The sequence below is a fragment of the Tribolium madens genome, unplaced genomic scaffold (assembly GCF_015345945.1).
Source record: "Tribolium madens isolate multiple individuals breed KSU strain unplaced genomic scaffold, Tmad_KSU_1.1 Scaffold_97;HRSCAF=244;Tcas5.2_LG3a, whole genome shotgun sequence".
Lineage (NCBI taxonomy): Eukaryota > Metazoa > Arthropoda > Insecta > Coleoptera > Tenebrionidae > Tribolium > Tribolium madens.
The window spans coordinates 3,429,560-3,449,744 of record NW_025401069.1 but is presented as its reverse complement, the minus strand read 5'-3'; the positions used below and the strand labels follow the sequence as shown (position 1 = coordinate 3,449,744).

At 32.3% G+C, this 20,185-nt stretch overlaps 4 protein-coding genes and 1 long non-coding RNA gene across 8 annotated transcripts; 4 read left to right on the top strand and 1 right to left on the bottom strand.

Annotated features, from left to right (window-relative positions):
• The first annotated feature begins 5,483 nt into the window (after positions 1 to 5,483).
• On the top strand, positions 5,484 to 11,645 carry LOC123014347 (glycogen-binding subunit 76A). The gene is made up of 2 exons (XM_044413407.1): positions 5,484 to 5,805; positions 9,552 to 11,645. The coding sequence occupies exon 2, from the start codon at positions 9,568 to 9,570 to the stop codon at positions 10,990 to 10,992; it is 1,425 nt and encodes a 474-aa protein (XP_044269342.1). The 5' UTR covers positions 5,484 to 5,805; positions 9,552 to 9,567; the 3' UTR covers positions 10,993 to 11,645.
• A 2,108-nt stretch (positions 11,646 to 13,753) lies between these two features.
• On the top strand, positions 13,754 to 14,829 carry LOC123015247 (protein lethal(2)essential for life-like). Its single transcript, XM_044414883.1, has one exon. It carries the CDS (start codon positions 14,102 to 14,104, stop codon positions 14,687 to 14,689), a length of 588 nt encoding a protein of 195 aa, XP_044270818.1. The 5' UTR covers positions 13,754 to 14,101; the 3' UTR covers positions 14,690 to 14,829.
• Positions 14,830 to 14,918: 89 nt separating this feature from the next.
• Positions 14,919 to 19,897, top strand: LOC123015246 (transcription termination factor 2-like). Of its 4 annotated transcripts, none has more exons than XM_044414882.1 (2): positions 14,919 to 15,100; positions 18,692 to 19,897. In XM_044414882.1, the coding sequence occupies exon 2, from the start codon at positions 18,965 to 18,967 to the stop codon at positions 19,619 to 19,621; it is 657 nt and encodes a 218-aa protein (XP_044270817.1). In that variant the 5' UTR covers positions 14,919 to 15,100; positions 18,692 to 18,964; the 3' UTR covers positions 19,622 to 19,897. The 4 variants fall into 4 exon arrangements, with proteins under 4 accessions (XP_044270817.1, XP_044270815.1, XP_044270814.1 ...); XM_044414880.1 differs by lacking the exon at positions 14,919 to 15,100 and adding an exon at positions 18,405 to 18,465; XM_044414879.1 differs by lacking the exon at positions 14,919 to 15,100 and adding an exon at positions 18,569 to 18,625.
• Positions 15,074 to 18,295, top strand: LOC123014816 (probable ATP-dependent RNA helicase Dbp73D). The gene is given in 5 exon segments (XM_044414094.1): positions 15,074 to 15,095; positions 15,274 to 15,740; positions 15,742 to 15,853; positions 17,343 to 17,681; positions 17,684 to 18,295. Coding segments are annotated over 5 exon segments (1,509 nt in total). The 3' UTR covers positions 18,253 to 18,295.
• On the bottom strand, positions 18,877 to 20,151 carry LOC123015248. Its single transcript, XR_006413373.1, has 2 exons — positions 19,916 to 20,151; positions 18,877 to 19,710 (listed from the first exon to the last, which is right to left on the bottom strand). It is a non-coding gene; the product is annotated as an uncharacterized LOC123015248 (long non-coding RNA).
• Between the last annotated feature and the right edge of the window lie 34 nt (positions 20,152 to 20,185).

The following is a 20,185-nucleotide window of genomic DNA, read 5'->3' as shown; positions in this document are numbered from 1 at the left end:
ACGTCAACTGTTGACAATGACAATTGTAATTTTAACATAGTAAATGACTTGTAATCTTGTAAAAATGTAGCCATAAAACAACACATTCAGAAATAGTTTTTGTTTTATCTGACTTGGCCTCTAAATAGTCTAAATATCTATTTTGCGGAGTATTTTTGGTGTTTTCCTAACAATCATCTCTGCTTGTGACGTTACAAATGTCATGATGCACATGTAAATGTCATATTTAAACAATTTTTTATCAATTTGGTGATTTAGAAAACTCATGCAAAAAATCTTGTATGAACCACGCATGCAAACAGATTTAGGTGACTTCTCTGATTAAGGACGCCTTGTTTGTTGCTTAACTGAAGTGGTCATTTCATGCATTTGGTCATAGAAGAGCCCTGTTTTTTTTGCAGGTGCTTAGAAGTAGTTTCGGGCGGCTTAAAATTATTAAAAATGGTAGAAAAGTGGAAAGTGAGTACTTATATTGTCTACTACGTCTACGACTCGTTTTTTAATCACGTGAGTGAATAATAGCTATTATACAGGGTGTTCGGTCCAAGCCGCCCCGGTCGATAACACCTAAACTTACTTTTTTTTTTCAAAAACTGAATTTTTAAATAATACTATTCATTCCTCGCTTTCTTAGTAAATGCATCAAATTTTTTTGGCACATCCAGTGTAGCCGGAAATGCTACCAAATTTAGTTTTTCAAATGGAAGACCTATGTTTTTTTGCTCAAAACAATAATAATTGATATGAAAAATACGGTAAACCACTATTTATTACATTTTACTTTACATAATGCACTTAGAAAACAATTTAAAATTTTGAATTCTTTTGGAAATTTTGCAACGTAGGCGGATTTTACTTCTCAAGGTATTCATGCAAAAAGCAATATGCTTGGATACCGTTTAATTGTTATTTTGACAAAGCCTAATTTGTCAATAAATCTTATTGAGATCTTTAATAATGGATGATATTAATTACGACGAATTGGTAGATCAGCTTGAAGTGTTTTTTAAGTGCAATAAAAATAGAGCGGAAGCTGAAAAACAGAATAAAGAGAAAGAAACTCAAATAGAGTTTACCCAAATCGTTGAAAATTTAGTCGAATTGAAAAACAACTGAGACGAATAGGTTCTCTTCTTAAAACTAAAAAACATGTGGTTCTTTGTGAAGAACAAGAAAATAGAAATTTGAATGTTATGTTATCAGTCGAAGAACATCCAAGAGTTTCCATAAGAGAACTTGCTCATCAACTGACAAATTAGATTTGTCAAACCAACAATTAAACTGTAGCCAAGCATTTTTTTATTCACACTTTTCCTTTAAAATTAAAAATCGGGCTACGTGACCAATTTCCTTATAAAATTCTAAGATTTAAGATGTTTTTTAATTGCATTGTGTTACGCAAAATGTAATAAATAGTGGTTTACAGTATTTTTCATGTCAATTATTATTGTTTGGAGGAAAAAAAACATAGGTGTTCCATTTGAAAAACTAAATTTGGTAGCATTTCCGGCAACACCGGATGTGCTAAAAAAATTTGATACAATTATTAAGAAAACCAAGAATGAATATTATTACATAAATATTTACTTTTTGAAAAAAAGAAGTAAGTTTAGGTGTTATCAGCCGGGGCGACTTGGACCGAACATCCTGTATGCGATAGGATACTATGATGTTTTATCTACAGTTGGAGACAAAATACTTTGTTCGTCAATGTCACTTGAGGGACATTAAATTGTAAAGCATGCTTTAGGACTGTTAACCTTATTTTTAGCTACTGTCAATCATATAGTTGACAAGTTGTATGTACATATTTTTGATAGGAAAATATAATAGTTGTCATTAATTTGAAATTGTCATTCATTTTAACGTTAAAGCTTGAATTACATTAAAGTGTCCGAAAAGTGACGACCAAAGTATTTTGTCTCCAACTGTACGACTATAAAATATTTTCGATTTTTGGTACTGACAAAGTTGACGTTTAGAAGTTGATATTTTAATTTAATTAATAAAAATCTCAAATTACATAAGATAAGTTGGAACAAATTGCTTTATTTTGACCTGGGGAATCTCAAGTTAGTCTTTGTCTCAATCTTTTCGTTACATCCTGTAGGTATATTATCAACACCTTATACCGTGCGATCAAAAAAAATTTTTATACACGGTATTTCACGAGTGATAATGAGCCTGACCAAATTTGAACTGCAGCCAGTAATACATTTGCATAGACTTCATGGATTTTGATTATGAATTTTAAAATTAATAAAACATAGTTATCGCATGACTGACACAAAAAAATTGACAAGACAGGAAACACAATTTTTAAGGTTATTTGTCTATCTATCATTGGAAAACAGTTTAGTGATTCAAACCTTTTTGGAGCTTGCCTATTCAGAATAAAACATTGTTTTTACAAAGGCTCAACGGCAAAAGCATTTTTCCCAAATTCGCCATAAATGAGAATCAGATCTGTTTTCTCATCGTTCGAATGCATTTTGACTTTTTGCTAAATTTAATGTCAGTTGTAGCAAATAAAATTATTGGAAGCAAAGCTATCGTGGATTCATAATCGAATTTTCAAACAATGTGATATCTAAAATATCCACGTTAACTTTGCAAATGTATTGTGGGTTGTATTTTCAATTCTGTCAGGCTCATTATCACTCGTGAAATACCCTGTATTTATTTAGTAAAGGTACAAAAATTTTGCCAATAAAAGTCACAAATAACTTTAAACAGAGTTACAATTTAGGATACAGCTTCCTTCTTTCCTTTTCTAGTAGCCTGTAGAAAACTTAGAACTTAGAAAATTATTTTTCCAACAGAAATAAATATAGTCAAAGTGCAAAATTTAAACTATCATAACTTCGAAATTTTTATAGATAGATTTTTTTTAACATTTTTTCCATGTTGCTGGCATCTTACCTTACTGTTTCTCTAGGGCGCGAGTTCTGGCGCGACTCAGCCTAAATTTGAAAGCGGCATTTTTTATTTTATGGAAATTTCATAGGCGATTAGATGAAAATCATTTTGAAACATGTAGAGTCTGTCGAAAGATATACCGTGTTTACAATTTAATCCGCTATTTAACTTCCACCAATTTTTATGAAGGTTTAACCGCAAACCCTTATTTCTAGACACCAATGAAGTAAGGTACATATATATACATAAACATATGTACATACATAAACGTATTTCCTCAATGCTGGGCCAGGCTAGTATTCATACTTTTGTGTTCTTGCATTTACACTTCCGCTTCTTAACATTTTCAAGTAATGTTAATAATTTTTTAAAGGTAAAATAAATTTAAACGGTTCAGTTATGGAAGAAACCAGTCGGGAGACTTTATAATCATCACTTCATCAACCATTTTTAAGAGAATATATTAATTAAATAGAATTTTCTTTTCTTTCTTGATCGGAAATTTTGAATGACTGATGACTTTGCTAGTTAAGTGATAATAAATCAATGGTACAAGTGCAACGAGACCCTGTAAACCAAAACCGGCTCTCGACTTGTTCATCCACAAAGAAAATTTACCTCGCAAGGTTACCACTATACGAATAACATCTGGTTTTCTAGGAGGACGCTGTTTTAGAAAATATTGCTGTTACAATTAAATTATTCTTTTTTTATAAATCATACAATAATTTAGCACTTAAGTGCTATAATTATAATTATAACTTATAAAATAATAATGCATTAAAATGAACTACAGAATTAGTACAGATTGTATGTACTTGGAGATAAATTAAAATTTAAGCTTTTTGTTATAGTGATATTTACAGATTAATTTTGAAACTTGTAATAGGTAAACAAACTTAACTCGCTGTTACAAAGTTTCTGATTGGAATTTGTATATTTCAAGTAACTTTTTTCAATATAATTTTTTTTCAAAATACGTTAATAGTTATTTTTGTTACGAGTACCAAGTAGGTACCTAAAATACAGTTTTTGCGGACGAATCGTTCCTGATGAATCCGCAAACACGTTTTAAGTACGTTACAAACATTTTTTGTTAAAGCTCCCAAAAAACGAATTCATACCTGTTATTAATTAAAAAAAGATTCCACGATAGACCCATCAAATTGATTTTTTCGTCCGGAAAAACTGTTTTTGGGGACTGACTATTTACCTAAAATAGCTATCTATGTATCAAGTACGGAAAATAGGCTTTTAGGGGACGAATCGTAATTAATGATGAGGCGACGTAGGAGCCGAGTTTTTAATGAGAGGAATCACTTAAAACCTTTTGCTTACGTGGTACCTACAAGATTTTTTTGTTAAAGCTCCCAAAACACAAATTCACACCTCTTACTAATTAAAAAAATTTCGTTACCATAGTAACCAATTTTATTTTTTAGTCCGCAAAAACTGTTTTTGGGAACTGAGTACCTAAAATAACCGTTTTGCGTACTATTTTATTGAGTCCGGAAAAGACTCATTTTAGGGACTCAAATGAGTTCCTAAAACAGCTGTTTTCGGGAGCGTATACAAAAAAATAGTTTTTTTTATTCGTATGCAACGTAAAAATTAAACCCAAAAGCACAATAGTTACGGAAATGTTAGTGTTAGAATAGGTCTATTCCAGCACCCAATTGACGTCATTTGCGTGCTGGAATAAGTCGTTCGCGGTAATTTAATTTTAGTGACGGACTTTCTTCACAATTCATCTTCAAATGTGAAAATAAGAATAATTTTTATTTTTTACAGCCGCCTAAAATTATTCCACACATAAATGTCGCCAACCATCGCAAAATTTTCTAGAAAAAAAAATCGTTTTTTAAATTATAAAATGATAAAAAGCGGCGAAATAGAAAAAATAGTATAAAGCACTTGTTGCAAAAGGTTCTTCAAGCACTCATTTGTTCCTCAACTCGCTGCTTCGCGGCTCGTTTCGGAATTGCAAATTTGTGCTTGAATACCTTCTGCAACTTGTACTTTAATATACTATTCTGAAGCAGCGAAAACTATTCTCAACCATCAGAAATGCTACACGTTACACGATGTGCATAGCGATTTTTGTCCCAGTTACGGTGCGAGTTGAGAGAAAAGTTGTTTTTTTTTTGTTCTTATGTCATGAATGATGATCTAACACCCTACACAAATTTTGCCTACTATTTCAAAAGCAGCTTGTATTATTTTATGTATTTTTCGATGGAACTTTCTCAGTTTGCTTTTGTTTTGTTCTCACATAATTGTGCTTTATAATAAATTTATTAGCCTTGTTAAACTGCATTATTGTGTTGAACAAAAATAGCATCAATGACATTCCGTTTCTGTGATTATCTTGAAGATACTTTTCAATGAACTTGGTGCACCATTAATTAAACACTTGATAACTCGGTGTAAAAATAATAGTATGTTTCAAAACAATGATAACTGACCCGTTTTTTCCTGAAATATCACCTTTATATTTCTTTAATTTGCTAGATTTTTGGGACGATGCGACGCCAGTGACCGGCGACGTTCTGCGTCGCATCATAACCTTGTTGGATGCCGGGTGCAAGATAATGCCACATTGCCTACTCGCGATCTATTTGTTCCTTCGATCACTTTAATCAACAAACGGCTCATGTGCTATTTAAAAATAGGTAACGTTGAAAATGCGTGGGGATGATATAAAAGTAGTGGGGTTTGGGCCGGAGACAGCTGAGACCGGCGCCTCTGACGTTTCTACGACCTTGTTTCGTCCTTCCCATTTGAGTGTTGTGGTAGTGATAGTGCCCGATGGCCCATTCATTCACGAAACACTTGATTTGGGACTAGGCAAATATATGTCAACTTGGGCAAAGACTACCTACACAGGTTCGTTAATCTTCCTCAATTTTTAGCACCAAATTTTAAATACCGCATGACCTCTAACTTATTTATTTCTTTGTCGTATTGTCCTAGGTCAATTTTCTTATATTATTATATTTTAATTACGCAAAAGAGAGCAAAGGAATGAGAAAGTAAATAATAATAATAATAATTAATTAATCATTATATCGTAACTATCGGGTAAATAATTCAGCAACTTTTGCGCTCCACCAATAACTCGGAGCTTTAAACCTGCAGTTAGGCAAGAATAATTATTTCCGATATTGTTATCACTTAACAGAAATTGTATACGAAAATCCAAGTTTTTTTTTCTCCTAACATTTAAAATTTAACTAAAAAATTAAAGACCATTGACGGATTTTTGATGGACGAAGTCTAAATTTAAATGATTAAAGAAGTGTTGCTTAATTTAAAATAATAGTAAAAGGAATTAGATTAGATTAATTAAAAATTTGAATCTATTTTATTCAAGAACTATACGTTTTAGAGAGGATTTGTACCATTTTTTTAAATTTATTACAACGCTACCAAGTTATTAAATATAAAGAAAAATAATTTTTATACTTGTAGAATTTGAAATTATTCTATGTCCCTATCATTTCGCGTCAGGATGTAAGATGTACGAGTAGATTTGAAAAATATTTTTTCTAAAAATATAATTTTTGTGATGAAAATTCCCAAGAACGAAGCAAATTAAATCTATTGGTATGGTTGGAAGAGAATAAACAAAATTGTGGAATTTAAATTTTGATAAAAGCTAAAGCAAAACCAAATCAAATAAAATTACAGTGTGAAAACTTTGAAGTGACCTTTTTTCCTTCATTTCTGTAGATACGATTTTCTCATTTATTAAAACCATGGCTGTCTCGATAGAAATAATCCTTTTCTTGCTTAAACATTTTTTTGGCGCTTTAATCTGTGGAAATTTTTTGACACTTCTATTTTTTTGGGTTAAAGGGTTCAATGTCATAATATCAATTCTCCCTGGCGTATCTTGTTTTGTTGTATCCTTCCTTCCCAGCTTTTATTAATTGCGTTATTTTTCGTTAATAATTAAAAATCATTAAGTTTTTCTTAATAAGCTCCATAACTAAGAAAAAACTCGAAATCACTGCTCTTGTGCATTTTTTACAAAATGCTCAGGCGGGATATTGATACATTTCATTAAGGACGCGGTGGTTAAAACAATGCAATATCCTGAATCCCAAAAAATTAACATTTTGGTTTATTATTCATTCATTGGCTAACAGAATAAAATATTAAAAAAAAATTGAGTTCTATAATATTCCATACAAGTTTTTGGCCCATGCAGGCTGGATAAAAAACCGTTCTAAGTTCACAGTTTATTGTGAGCAATTTTTTGGAATAGACGCTCTATCAATAAAGAAGTATTGTCACATTTTTAAAACTAATGGAGTTGTGCCTTTGGGCGTTTTTTATAAACTAGTCTGTGTATGTTCACAATTTTTCAAAATATTTTTTTATTATTAAAGTGGTATCTTTATATTTAATACCTATTGTTTGTTGCACATAACTTTGTTATTTTTAATTTTACTGTGGCTTTGTTTTTAAACAAAGTTATCTACAGACTTATCAAATACTTTCAGATAAAAAAATTAAAACAAAATGAAAGTTTATGAAATAACGTGTTTGTGCGTATTGGAGTGATAATTATTTATTGGATTTATGTCAAATTGTTTATATTAGAGCCCTTGTGTTATAGATCTTTTTCAACACCTAGATAAACCATTTTTACCAGAAGTTTCTATAGCTGTCTGCGACAAAGAGCGTTTCAATTTCAAGAGTGGCAACTTCCGTTGTCATCTCAAGTTTACAATTAAGTGAGAAACACATGTAATAAAACCCGTAAATATAAGTATAAAAAAATGTGGAAGTGACTTTGTTACCTTCAACCCTTTCAAATGAAAAATGGATCAAATTCATCGTTTGAATTAAGTATCTACTTGAGTTATAGAAAAGTAAAATCGATAATTCTTTAATTAGATCTTTTATCCGCAAACGTCAGAAAAACGATGTTTTTATGACTAAATGACATAAGGAAAAGTTTTACTTTTCATACTTAGGGTAAAAACACTATTTTTTCGCCTAAGCGTTTTTTACTTTTACCTGACATTTACCAATGTTGTCTCTTTCTTGTCTCTTTTGTTGCTTCAGCATTTTCTGGAGAGGTACAGTGCGGATTATCAGCATTCGACATTTTGCACCATAACTACACTATGGCTACATTACAAAAAAAAAAAACGGGAAATTTTTCCAAATGTAATTTCGGTTCTGGTTGTCAATTGTCAACTTGACAATACCTATCAATAATATTCCTATCAATGCCGTTAAATTTATATCAACTTGTGTAATGCCGAATTTCAATGAAATAGAGAAAGCCAGAATCCTCCTCATCTGGAAAATGGTAGGAAAATTATGAATTTAGCGACAGAATTTAGAGTGTTTTCAAAATATTTTAACCTATTTTAATAAAACACGTTCGCACCATGGAAAAATTGAAAAAACCTCTAATTTTTTTTTGACATTTCTCGCTTTTTTTGAATGTAGGTGTAGTTATTCACTAGTTAAATTAGTCAACACTTTAGAAAATTTCAACACAAATTCCGAAACTGACACGAGACGTTTATTATGATTTCATTGCAAAGTGTCCTGATTAATTTGATCATTTACTTTGTTGCTCTTTTCTTCCCATCTGAATCGTTTGCGGATAAAATAGTATATGTTATTTTACGTAAGTGACTTAATATGACTCAGCTGAATCATTCGTCTCACTCCGTTCGCCAAAATAAACGTTCAGCTTGGCAACATAAACTATCACTTTTACTTCTAATAACATAATATACTATTTACTTATCATTTGAGTAATTTTTTTCACAAAAACGATTTGTCTCAATTTGAGTTTTTTACAAACACAATAACGAAACACTACCTACGCTTTTAGATGCTTTTATGTATTTTTAATAGGTGTTATCTAATGCCTAGCTATATTCTATATTCGAATTTTCATCAGAAAATTTTTCTGGCGAATTTAGTAGTAGATGAAATTTAGATCAGCTTCTGCACACGTATGTACGTAACAGATTCAGCCATTTACCGTTTTCTCAGATTTTTGTTATAGATAAATATACGGTGTTTTATATAATTTTACGAGTTCTGTGCCTGTAAGGTGCTGTTATAATTTTTTAAAAATTGGATAATCTTTTCTAGTTTGTTTACCCTTTCAAAAATTACAACTTTATTAGTTTGTTAGTGATTAAAATAGATAAACTAGAATCATATTCATGTTGTCTCTGGATAGAACAAATGATAATTGTCTCGGAAAAACAGCAGTTTATGACTATTCCTGTAACAGTGACTATTAATGAAACAGTGATTAGTTTGACAATTACTGTCATAAGTTTCTAAAAATTAAATAATTAAATGTGTATCTAGTATTTTGTGACTTTTGTATATTTGGGTGCGTACATTAGGCGCAAGCTTAGTAAAGTTGTGTGAAACACCTTATATATGAAAATAAAATAAAAATCAAAGAGGAAATATAAATTTTTGGCACCCATTTCTTTTGCTCTATAGTGTGCTCTGCATTCTGTTAGAACAACCCATGTTCAAGTTAACAATAACTTATAGATTTTTGTCTTATTTTTTTGTATGTTAATTTTTATTTTAGTTTGTATAAACATTGTCTAATTTTTGTCACATTTTTGTTTCAGAAGAAAAACTTATTAAATGAACACTGGTCCAGAAAAGTGTGGCTTGAGTTCGTTGCTACCAATGTCCTGTCGTGAACGCGCTGAGGCTTTTGCACGTCATTTACATTCTCGTTTAACGTCTCTGGAATCTGAAGATGGACACGACAAAAGCGAAAACAGTTGGTTAACAGCTCGCGAAAATTCCCTCACTGTTTCTCAACCTAAACACGAATTTAATTCCGAAAATAATTTATATTTGGAAATTGAGTCTCCACAAAGCCCCAACGAAGAATTAGATAGAACAGAAATTGAAAAAATTATTAACAAGGAGAATCTGTACTACAACTCAAATTGGCAATGTTCCACTTTTAAAGAAAATAGTCTGGTAGACAATACACAAACTGATAACGATAGTGATGGATCTTTTTATGACAGTGTAACTGATCTAAATCCACCAAACGAATACGACCCAACTAGTTTGCCACTAAATGGTAAAAAAAATGAGTTTGTTAACGGTAGGGAAAGTTGTTCGGCTGTACTCCAGGAGGAAAATATAGACTGTCAAGCACTTGATAACACTGAATTAGATAAAGTAGTTGATATTAATTGGAATCCGTCGTCAAAATTATGTGAGACTGAATCTCTAGCTAATAAAAATGTTTCGTTTAAAGAAAATTCTTCTAAGATACCATTACTAGTAACGCCAAGTGAATCAATTCAATCTGTATTAAATGACCAAAAGGACGATGACATCGAAACAGAAGAGGAAACTCCACGTGTAAGGAGATGTTCCTCTTTAAAAACAGGAAAAACCCCACCTGGTACTCCTTACCGAAAAAAAATTGTACGTTTCGCGGACGTCTTAGGACTCGATTTGGCTGATATTCGAACTTTTCTTGATGAAATCCCAAAAATCCCAAATTCTGCTTACAATGATTTACAAGATGTGGATATCAAATTGGCTCCTTTACCTTCCCCACTTAGTCTTTCTCCTAATATTGTAGAAAAAATACTGATTCCGTTGTTCCAACAACCCGGGATATTGCCTGATTTTGTAGACCGTCTTAGAGAAAATCAAGTCTGTTTAGATAGTGCTGTCGTCCAAGACCCTATAGCTCTCTCCATCACTGGAATAGTTAGAGTAAAAAATTTAGATTTTCACAAATCGGTACATATCAGATATACTTTAGATTCCTGGCAGAGTTTTGCGGATGTTCCGGCAGTATATGTGGAAAATTCGTGTGATGGGTTTTCAGATAAATTTTCATTTCTTTTTTACGCACATAATTTGTCTGTGGGAAAAACTTTAGAATTTGCAGTTCGATTTCAGTGCAAGGGGTGCCAATATTGGGACAACAATTATGGAAAAAATTATTGCTTTCAGTGTTTGCAAGCTACAAATTGTGCCTCTAATGCACCGATTACAACATGTACGGACGAGTGGTCCACTGATTTTTATTAGTAAGTGTTTAATTTTTTTTTGTAACTATCGAAGCAATAATTAAGTGTCATAGTTACAAGTATTTTCGTGAATTTTTGTAATAACAAATAAGTATTGATAAGTATTGATTACTGCATTAGAGGCATACAACACATAATTATTGTCATTAATGGTTATTTAGCAAATAGTGCACAGTATTTACAAATAAAAAAGGTACTAAAGCATATTATAAAATGTGAAATAGTTCTAAATGATGCGGACGTTAGTGTACCTCGAATTTGGTGAAGCATCGCAGTAAAAAAATTGGAATTTTCTTATGTGTAAATTGAGCAGAAAGCAGAATTTCCGGAGATTTTTTGCAATTTAATCAAATAACTTTGAAAAAAATGCTAAGTGACTTTTGTGGCTCATTTGACTCTAACCGTCCACATCATTTTAAAATCAACATTGATGGGGTTTTTATATTAAGATTTAAATTTACATGATAGCCCTCTCAGATATATACAAATTTTTATTTTTTTACACATGTATGGGCCTTATGTTGGTAATTTTTTTTGTAAAACTGTTTGATGTATGTACAAGTTATGTTTGTGAATATTTTAATAAATATACCTATCGTAGTTTTATTATCATGTAAATATCAGAATGTGAAATAAAAGATTTTAATTCTTTAATAATTGTACTTCATTTAAAATTTACATTCAACAAATTGTAGCAATAAAGAAATTGCAGCTGAACTTTTATTATTCACTTTTATCATTATCAATTTAGATTTCAGTTTCTCTGTTAAAATTTTGTGTTGTAAACATTTCAATGTAATTTAAAAACTAGCTATTATAAAAAGTGAAGATAGTTGTTTTATTAACCATTGCCTTTAAGTATGTTTATTTAAAAGCGATTTTAGAAATTGATTGATAGAAATGGGGCTTTCTTTAAAAAAAAACATTTATTAACAGCAAGAAATAAAAGCTACAAGTTTTGACGAACTTTAGTTTATACTAAAGTCTTGAAAAAGTTCATTAGTGATCTTTAAATGGTGAAATTAAAAAAAAATTATATAGGGCATTGATAAATACTAATCTAGTCCATCGCCTAAAATTATTTTATTTAACTATACAGCGTGTCTCAAAAATAAATTACAATACAAACTTGTGTTTTTTTAAATGGAACACCGTGTTTCTTAGCGTTTTTTGATGTAGATTTTTATGACAATGTTTTTAAGCTAAACTTTCATTGGTCGATTTTGCTTTGTTTTAAAAATATGACGTTTTTTTTTGACCAAAACATGCGCTTTTTAAAAATTTATTACACAAAAACTAAGACACCTAGAAATATTTTTTTTTACTATGGCAAAGAAGAAGGTCCAAGCTATAAGGTTGTAACATTTTTTTTATGTTGCATTTGCAATGATAAAAAAATGAAGGAGTTTGTTAAAAGTTCAATAACTTAAAAAAGTTAAATAAAACACCCTATTTATTGTTTTTGCATTTAAAAGATTATTAAATTGTCTTTCTAAAATTATTTACTTTTAGATGTTTATAATTAATAACTAAAAAGATATTTAACGTTAAACATTAAAAAAAAATACTATTGTTTCAGTAGCCAAAAAGTGCAAATTGCACAAGAGATAGAATAAATATCACTTAATCACATTTGTGTTAAACTGAATCCATTATTCTTTATTTTTACAATAAAATAATTCGAACTTCAGTATTTATAACGACTTTTACAATCTCTGGATAAGTCAACGGATAAGTGATCCGTGGTGGAATACTGTGGTTGCCATAGTATCAACAATGCTCAGATATTGGTAGGCATTATTGCTACAATTAATATTGAATGTTAAATATCTTTTCATTTATCAATTCTAGACATTAAAAGTTTACTTATTTAGATAGACAATTTATCAATCTATTAGACGCAAAAATAAAAAATAGGGTGTCTCATTGAATTTTTTTAAGTTATTTAACTTTTAACAAACTTCTTAATTTATTAATCTCTTAAAATGCAAAACACTAAAAAATTGCTACAGTTTTAAATTCTATACTTTCTTCTTTGCAGAAATAAGAAAAAATTTGTTCTAGCTGTCTCAGTTTTTGTGTAATGATTTTTTAAAAAGTGAGTGTTTTCGTCAAAAAGATGGTCTTATTTCTAAAACTAAGCGAAATCGACAAATAAAAGTTTAGCGTGAAAACATTGTTTTAAAAGGCTACATCTAAAAATGCCAAGAAACATACGGTGTTTCATTAAAAAAAAAAACACAAGTTTGTCTCGTAACTTATTTTTGGGACATGCTGTATGGTTGAAAATAATTTTAGGTTACGCACTAGATTAGTATCTATCAATGTCCTATACAATATTTTTTTAAATTTTACCATTTAATGGTCATTGATGAACTTTTTCAAATCGCTGGGACAGCCTGTATATTGGACATCAAAATTTAAAAAAAATTAATGTGACAGAATTTTTTTAATCACGTTTTTTTTAATGTGAGATGTGATAAAATTCGTTGTTGGAAAGGTAGACAACCATTTTTATTGGTTATTGTTTTAGAAAATGTAAATAATTGCTCGACAATTTAATTTTCTTTCAAAATTGAGAAAAAAATGTAAGATTTTATTTTTGAAGTCCTAGAAATAATTATTCAATGGTGTAGTTTAAATTAATTAATAAACTCGAATTATCATTTTTAATATTTAATATATTGCATATAATCTCAAAAAAGCTTCAATGTATACTGACATTTACATATTTTGAAAGCAAAAAAAATTGAAATTTGTGTGATACAAATTATTTTACATATACAGATAATGCGTGGTTATTAGTGTTTTGTTTATTTATTTAACCCAGTGCAAATTATTTACAACATAGTAGCAAAACGTAAAGAAAATCCATAATTTTCTAGAAAACTGCTCTTCGCGAATGTTCGGTAACAACCAAAAACGCCGCATCTTTCTCGAATTTCTGGAGTGCGCACTGCCATCTAGAACATTCCACGCAACTATCTATATAAGCGCGCGAGCGCTCACACCATTCAGATTGAATTCGAAGTGCGATACAGCGAAGTGAACGAAGAGTTCCCAAGTGATTCAAAGCGATTTTCTCATTCCAGTGTTCATAACCAGTAAAAATGGCTTTGTTGTCATTTATCAGAGACCCTCTGGACTGCTTCCGTCCATCTCTTCTCCTGGATCAACACTTCGGGATGGGCCTCGACGATGAAGACTTCCTTCAGCCGTGCATTCCTCGCAAGGTTCGGCGAATGATGCTCACTTCTCCCTATGCTCGTCCCTGGCGCTCGCAAGCATCCAAGAGGGATAAAGGATCTACGTTGTCGGTAGATAAGGACAAATTCCAGGTCAGTCTCGACGTGCAACAGTTCACCCCGGAAGAAATCACAGTGAAGGCATCCGAGAATACCATTACCATCGAAGGGAAACATGAAGAAAAGGAAGATGAGCATGGATTCATTTCAAGGCATTTTGTTCGAAAATATAAATTGCCAGAAGGGCACGATATTAGTCAAGTGAAGTCGAAATTGTCAACGGATGGGGTGCTGACTATCACCGCACCCAAGAGTCAAGAAAAAGTCAAAGAACGAGAAATTCCTATCTCTTTCACGGGTCAGCCGTCGCAGATTGAAGCCACTCCGACGATTGAAGTTGGGGCCGATGATAAGAAACCGGAGGAAAAAAAGGAAACAAGAAAGAGGAAATAAATTATTAACTTGAATTTATTTAATTCACCTAGTTGTAGTAGTACAAAGTCAGTATTAATGTAATGAGTTTTGTTTGAATAAGTAAAATGTAATATTATTTTGTATGCTCCTATTTTCTTAATAAAACGTTTTTAGCGAAATTATAGTTTTTTCTATTGACTTCAATTTAAGTGGAAGTTATACAATTGCGGTAACGGACTTTTGGACATAAAAAAATGTTAATGTAACTCACGCTTTTTTGTATCATCACTATAAATTGACTTTTGAAACAAAAATGAAAGTTTCATTATTTTTGGCGTGGATTTTTATCGAAACAATAATGTGTTTTTATATAAGTTCAATAAATTGTTTAGGTTTGTTGCTGTTTTTCCTCTAGCTGTTGGGATGAAAATTACAAACACCGAAAGTGAGGTTAGTTGCATAGGCTTAAGGCCCCGTTTTACATTTTATGTCAGTCGAATGACAAATTGTCCAAAATTCCGTGTCCGCAATTGTAAATTTTGCTAAAAAAAAACTCTCAGTCAGTCAATTGCCAAAATTGTCAATTTAAAAAAAAATTAGGTCATGCACTGTAGCATAATTAGCACCAGCAGCGAAACCCCCCATTTCTAATTTCACGATTCTGGGGGCCGAAACCACGGCCAAGAGACCGAAAACCGCACGTGTTCTCCCCCAATGGCTCACCAACCCCACACTAATCTCCTCCGACTCGCAAGAATTGACGTGGAAAGTCTCGAAACTCAAAGCTTTGGATAGGGGGCTCAGGGAGCGATTGCGGGCCAATGGGGTGAGGTATTTGTTTCCGGTGCAAGCGGAAGTGATCCCCTGGTTGCTACAAGTGCGTCAAAATGCCAAAATCATGTTCCCGAGGGATGTGTGTGTGAGTGCGCCCACCGGAAGTGGGAAAACCCTAGCATTTGTTTTACCAGAGGTGCAAACCTTAAAACAATTCACTGTGAAGAAAATCAGGGCTTTAGTGATTTTGCCCACTCAGGATCTCGCTGAGCAAGTGTTTAAAAGCTTCAAATTGTACACACAGAGGACCAAAATAGGAAGTTGGCCTCATCTCAGGCAAACATTTGTTTAATTTTGAACAAAAACAATTGGTTTATTTCAACGCAGCCTTTGGTTTTGTTAGCAAAATTGATATTCTTGTGTGTACAGGGTGCTGAATTTTGGATGTCCGAATAGGGAAACTCCGAAACTAAGAGGTTTAGGCAAAAACAAGTAATACATTCTGGGGCTCATTTTTTGAGAAAATAATATTGGTTAAAACCGCATCCAGCTATCGTCTTTTGTTTTCGACTTATAGACAAAAATTGACATTTCAGCGAAATCTAAAAAAATTCATATCTTCGTTATTATAGAAGACACAGATTTGAAATAAAGACATTAAAGACACTTTTTTACGTAGAATTTAGTAATGTAGTTAACAATTTTTTTCAGTTGTTTGTTTAGCAGTAATAAAATAAACTTGTATTTTTTTAAATGGGAATCATAGATGGCTATGTCATTTTTAAAAAGCTTGTTTTTTTCTTATCTAAAAAATATATATTTGCAACAAATTATTATAATACATTTTTAGCAAAAAATTATCTTTCATTTTTGTTCGCAGTTGGCCATGAAAAAATGTTGCATCTTCAACCAAAAGGATTTAAACTATATTATATTCAACCAGTGTCACTAATGAAAGAGTTTTCTAAGTACTAAGTAATGAAAAAAATGCAAAATAAATTGTAAATCAACTTATTGGCGACTAATAACATTTCTTTGTTTTTAAACAAGCTAATATTACCATTGCAACTTCTAGTGATACATAGAGTGTTGTAAAAAAAGCCGCTTTAATTCTTCAATAAAATATATTTTATATGACACAAAAATGACCATATGGCTATTCAAATACCCAAATTCCGTCTATGTGAAACGTTAACCTACCTCCATTAGATCATCGAAAAAATGTTTTTTGTAATTGTGTTGACTGTTGACACATTTGTTTTTCCTATTTTTGGATTTTTTAAAAATATGTAATAATTTTGTTCTGAGGCGCTCGGATATTTGTTCAATGCTTCTACCGTATCGTATTTTTAAATCTTTATAATTTTATCTATTTTTTCATCTATTTTACAGTTCACAAAACTCTTATTGATTATTATTTACACATCTGAAGTGAAATAGTTTTTCCATGGCCAACTATTATCACACAAAATATGTATTTCACTTTTTAAGTATAGTTATAAAAAAATATTTTACAAATATATATTTTTTAGATCAGAAAAAAATAAGCTTTTCAAAATTGCCGTAGCCGCCTATGATTTCCATTCAAAAAAATACAAGTTTATCTTATTACGGTTAAACTAATAACTGAAAAAAATTGTTAACTACATTATTAAATTCTACGTGAAAAAGTGCCTGTATAATGTCTTTATTTCAAATCCGTATCTTCTATAACAACGACGATATGAATTTTTTTAGATTATGCCAAAATGTCAACTTTTGTCTGTAAGTCGAAAACAAAAGACGATAGCGGGATGCGGTTTTAACCAATATTATTTTCTCAAAAAATGAGCCCCAGAATGTATTACTCGTTTTTGGCTAAACATCTTAGTTTCGGAGATTCCCTATTCGGACATCCAAAATGCAGCACTCTGTACAGCTGGCCGATTAGTGAATCACTTGAAATTGACTGAAGGTTTTGATTTAAAATCACTCGAATTTCTGATTATTGACGAAGCTGATCCAGTTTTGGAAAGTGTGCAAGATGATTGGTTGTACCACTTGGAGAGGCACATTTGTGTACAAAATCGTCGGGTTTTAAATTTGTGCACTTTGCGCGGGCTTAGAGCCCGTCAAAAGCTCCTCTTTTCGGCGACTTTGACTCAAGACCCCGAAAAAATCGAGAAATTATCACTTTTCCAGCCGAAACTTTTCATGGGAAACCCAGGTGAGAAAAAATCGGGGAAATACACAACACCGAGAGAGCTAACCGAAAAATACATTATGTATTTTTACGTGAAAACTTGACAAAGACTTTGATTTTCACCCATTCGGTTGAGAGTGCCCATCGACTGAAAATCCTCCTCAAATCGCTGTTCAAAAATCGGCTGAAAATCGAGGAAATATCCTCAAATTTGAAGGGGAAAAACCGCGATGAGTTTATTTCGAGTTTCACAAAGGGTGAAATTGATTTATTAATTTGTACTGATTTTCTAGCACGAGGGATCGACTTGCTGGGGGTGAATTGTGTAGTGTCTTATTAACCCCTCAAATATCTGAAAACTTACATACATAGAGGGGGGAGGACAGCAAGGGCGGGTGAATCGGGGGTGGCTGTGACACTTTTACATGAGGAACAAGTGCCAGCGTTTAAAGCCTTGTTGAAGAAGGAGATTGAGGAGGTTGAGGTCGGGGTGGAGGAGTTGGAGGGGATGAGTGAGAGGTATAAGAAGGCGTTGAGGAGGCTCAAGGAGGTGGTTAACAAAGAGGAGAAAGTGGGCATGGATAGTGTTTTGGCGAAGAAAAAGGCCTTGAAGAAGTTAAAGAAGAAGATTAACACGATTAAATAACAAATCTTGGTTTTGTAATAATAAAATGATTTCTTTATCAAAACCAATGTTTTAGTTTCTTACCTTATAGCACCCAAAGGAGGCTGCAAACATTTTTTTACTTTATATTTTAATGTGAGGTTATGTTACTTGTTTAATAATAAAAGGATGCCAACAAAATTGTTATTTCAACAAAGAATGTTTTTGGATAAATTATCACAATAATAATAGTTGGTACGGTATTTTAAAGCATTTTCACATTATTCAACAATAAGTAAATAAAATCAATTACTTTTATTACCAAATAAAACTAATAAATTGTGTGTGGTTGGCAGTACTTTTTTTAATTTTGACGCGCAATTTAGTTTTTTCGAAAAAAACAGCTTAGAAAAAGGTTAACTCGGTTAAATAGCAATTGATTTTTGTAATAATAAACTAATTACCCATTTTTGTCTTTCAGTTATACCAATATGTAGTTTAACAAAAATGCTTCTTACCTGACACTGGGTAGTTTTTTGGTGTTGGGCCCAGAAGGGGATGGCACGTCCAAGACAAGTGGGTCTGTGCTTATTTTATTCCATAAATTTTGTATTGGAACGGAAGTGAGGTTATGAGACTTTGTTCGGAAATAAAAACATGACAACAAAATTGTAGTATGTTTTTTAATAAAATCACAATAAAATGCGCTTAGTTAATACGATATGTTGACTATTGTCACGACTTTTTAGTTGGTATGGAAGTGACCCAGGAGGCACCTTTAACAGCCCAGAATCGCGTTGAAGTGGCCTGGGAGGAGATCGAGGCTGGGGTGGACGCTGTGGGGCCCCGAACATTAGGCAAAATTGGTGTTGCTCGCTTCAAAGCCGAGAAAACCATGGCACTGGAGACTCTTGAATCCCTTCACAAGTCACTCGAGACATGCCCCGGTGAGAAAGACACCCTGGAGGAGCCCCAAGGTCTCAAAATCCCTCTAATGCCCCACCAGAAACAAGCCCTGGCTTGGCTTCTATGGCGCGAGAAACAGAAGCCATCAGGGGAGCTCCTAGCCGACGACATGGGACTTGGTAAAACTCTCACGATAATTTCCCTAGTGTTAAAATCAAAAGAACTAAATCTTGATACTAAAGACGAGGAAAATCATCGTGAGAAGCGACCAGGGGGCACTTTGGTGGTACGCCCCGCCAGTCTTATGAACCAATGGTCGGAGGATATTAAGAGGAGAACGAAAAGGGGGCAATTATCGGTGGAAGTCTACCACGGGGCTAAACGCGAGACTAAACCAAAACGACTCACTGAACACGATATTGTGATTACGACTTATTCCTTGATTTTGAATGAAAATAGCCGAGATGGTTTTTGGGGTTCACTGGCGCAGGATTATCCTGGATGAAGCCCATCAGATTCGTAATCACACATCGAAGACTTCCGAGGCGATTTGTCGGTTATCGGGGGGGCCCCGGTGGGCCTTAACTGGCACTCCTGTTGACAATAAAGAACTGGACAAGCATGCAATTTTCAAGTTTTTGCGGTGTTCCGCCTTTGATGATCGCCATGTTAGTTTTTTTTGTTTTTGATTGTGGTAATAATTGGGGTTTTACAGAAGATTAACGCGGTTAAATAGCAAATCTTAGTTTTGTAATAATAAAATGATTTCTTTATCAAAACCAATGTTTTAGTTTCTTACCTTATAGCACCCAAAGGAGGCTCAACATTTTTTTTACTTTACATTTTAAGTGAGGTTATGTTACTTGTTTAGTAATAAAGTGATGCCAACAAAATTGTCATTTCAACAAAGAAAAAGTTTTTTTCGATAATTTATCACAATAAGCGTTTAGTTGGCACTTTCACACTATTCAACAATAAATAAATAAAATCAATTACTTTCATTACCCAATCACAGATCTGTGACCCAATAAAACTAATAAATTGCTTCTTACCTGACACTGAGTAGTTT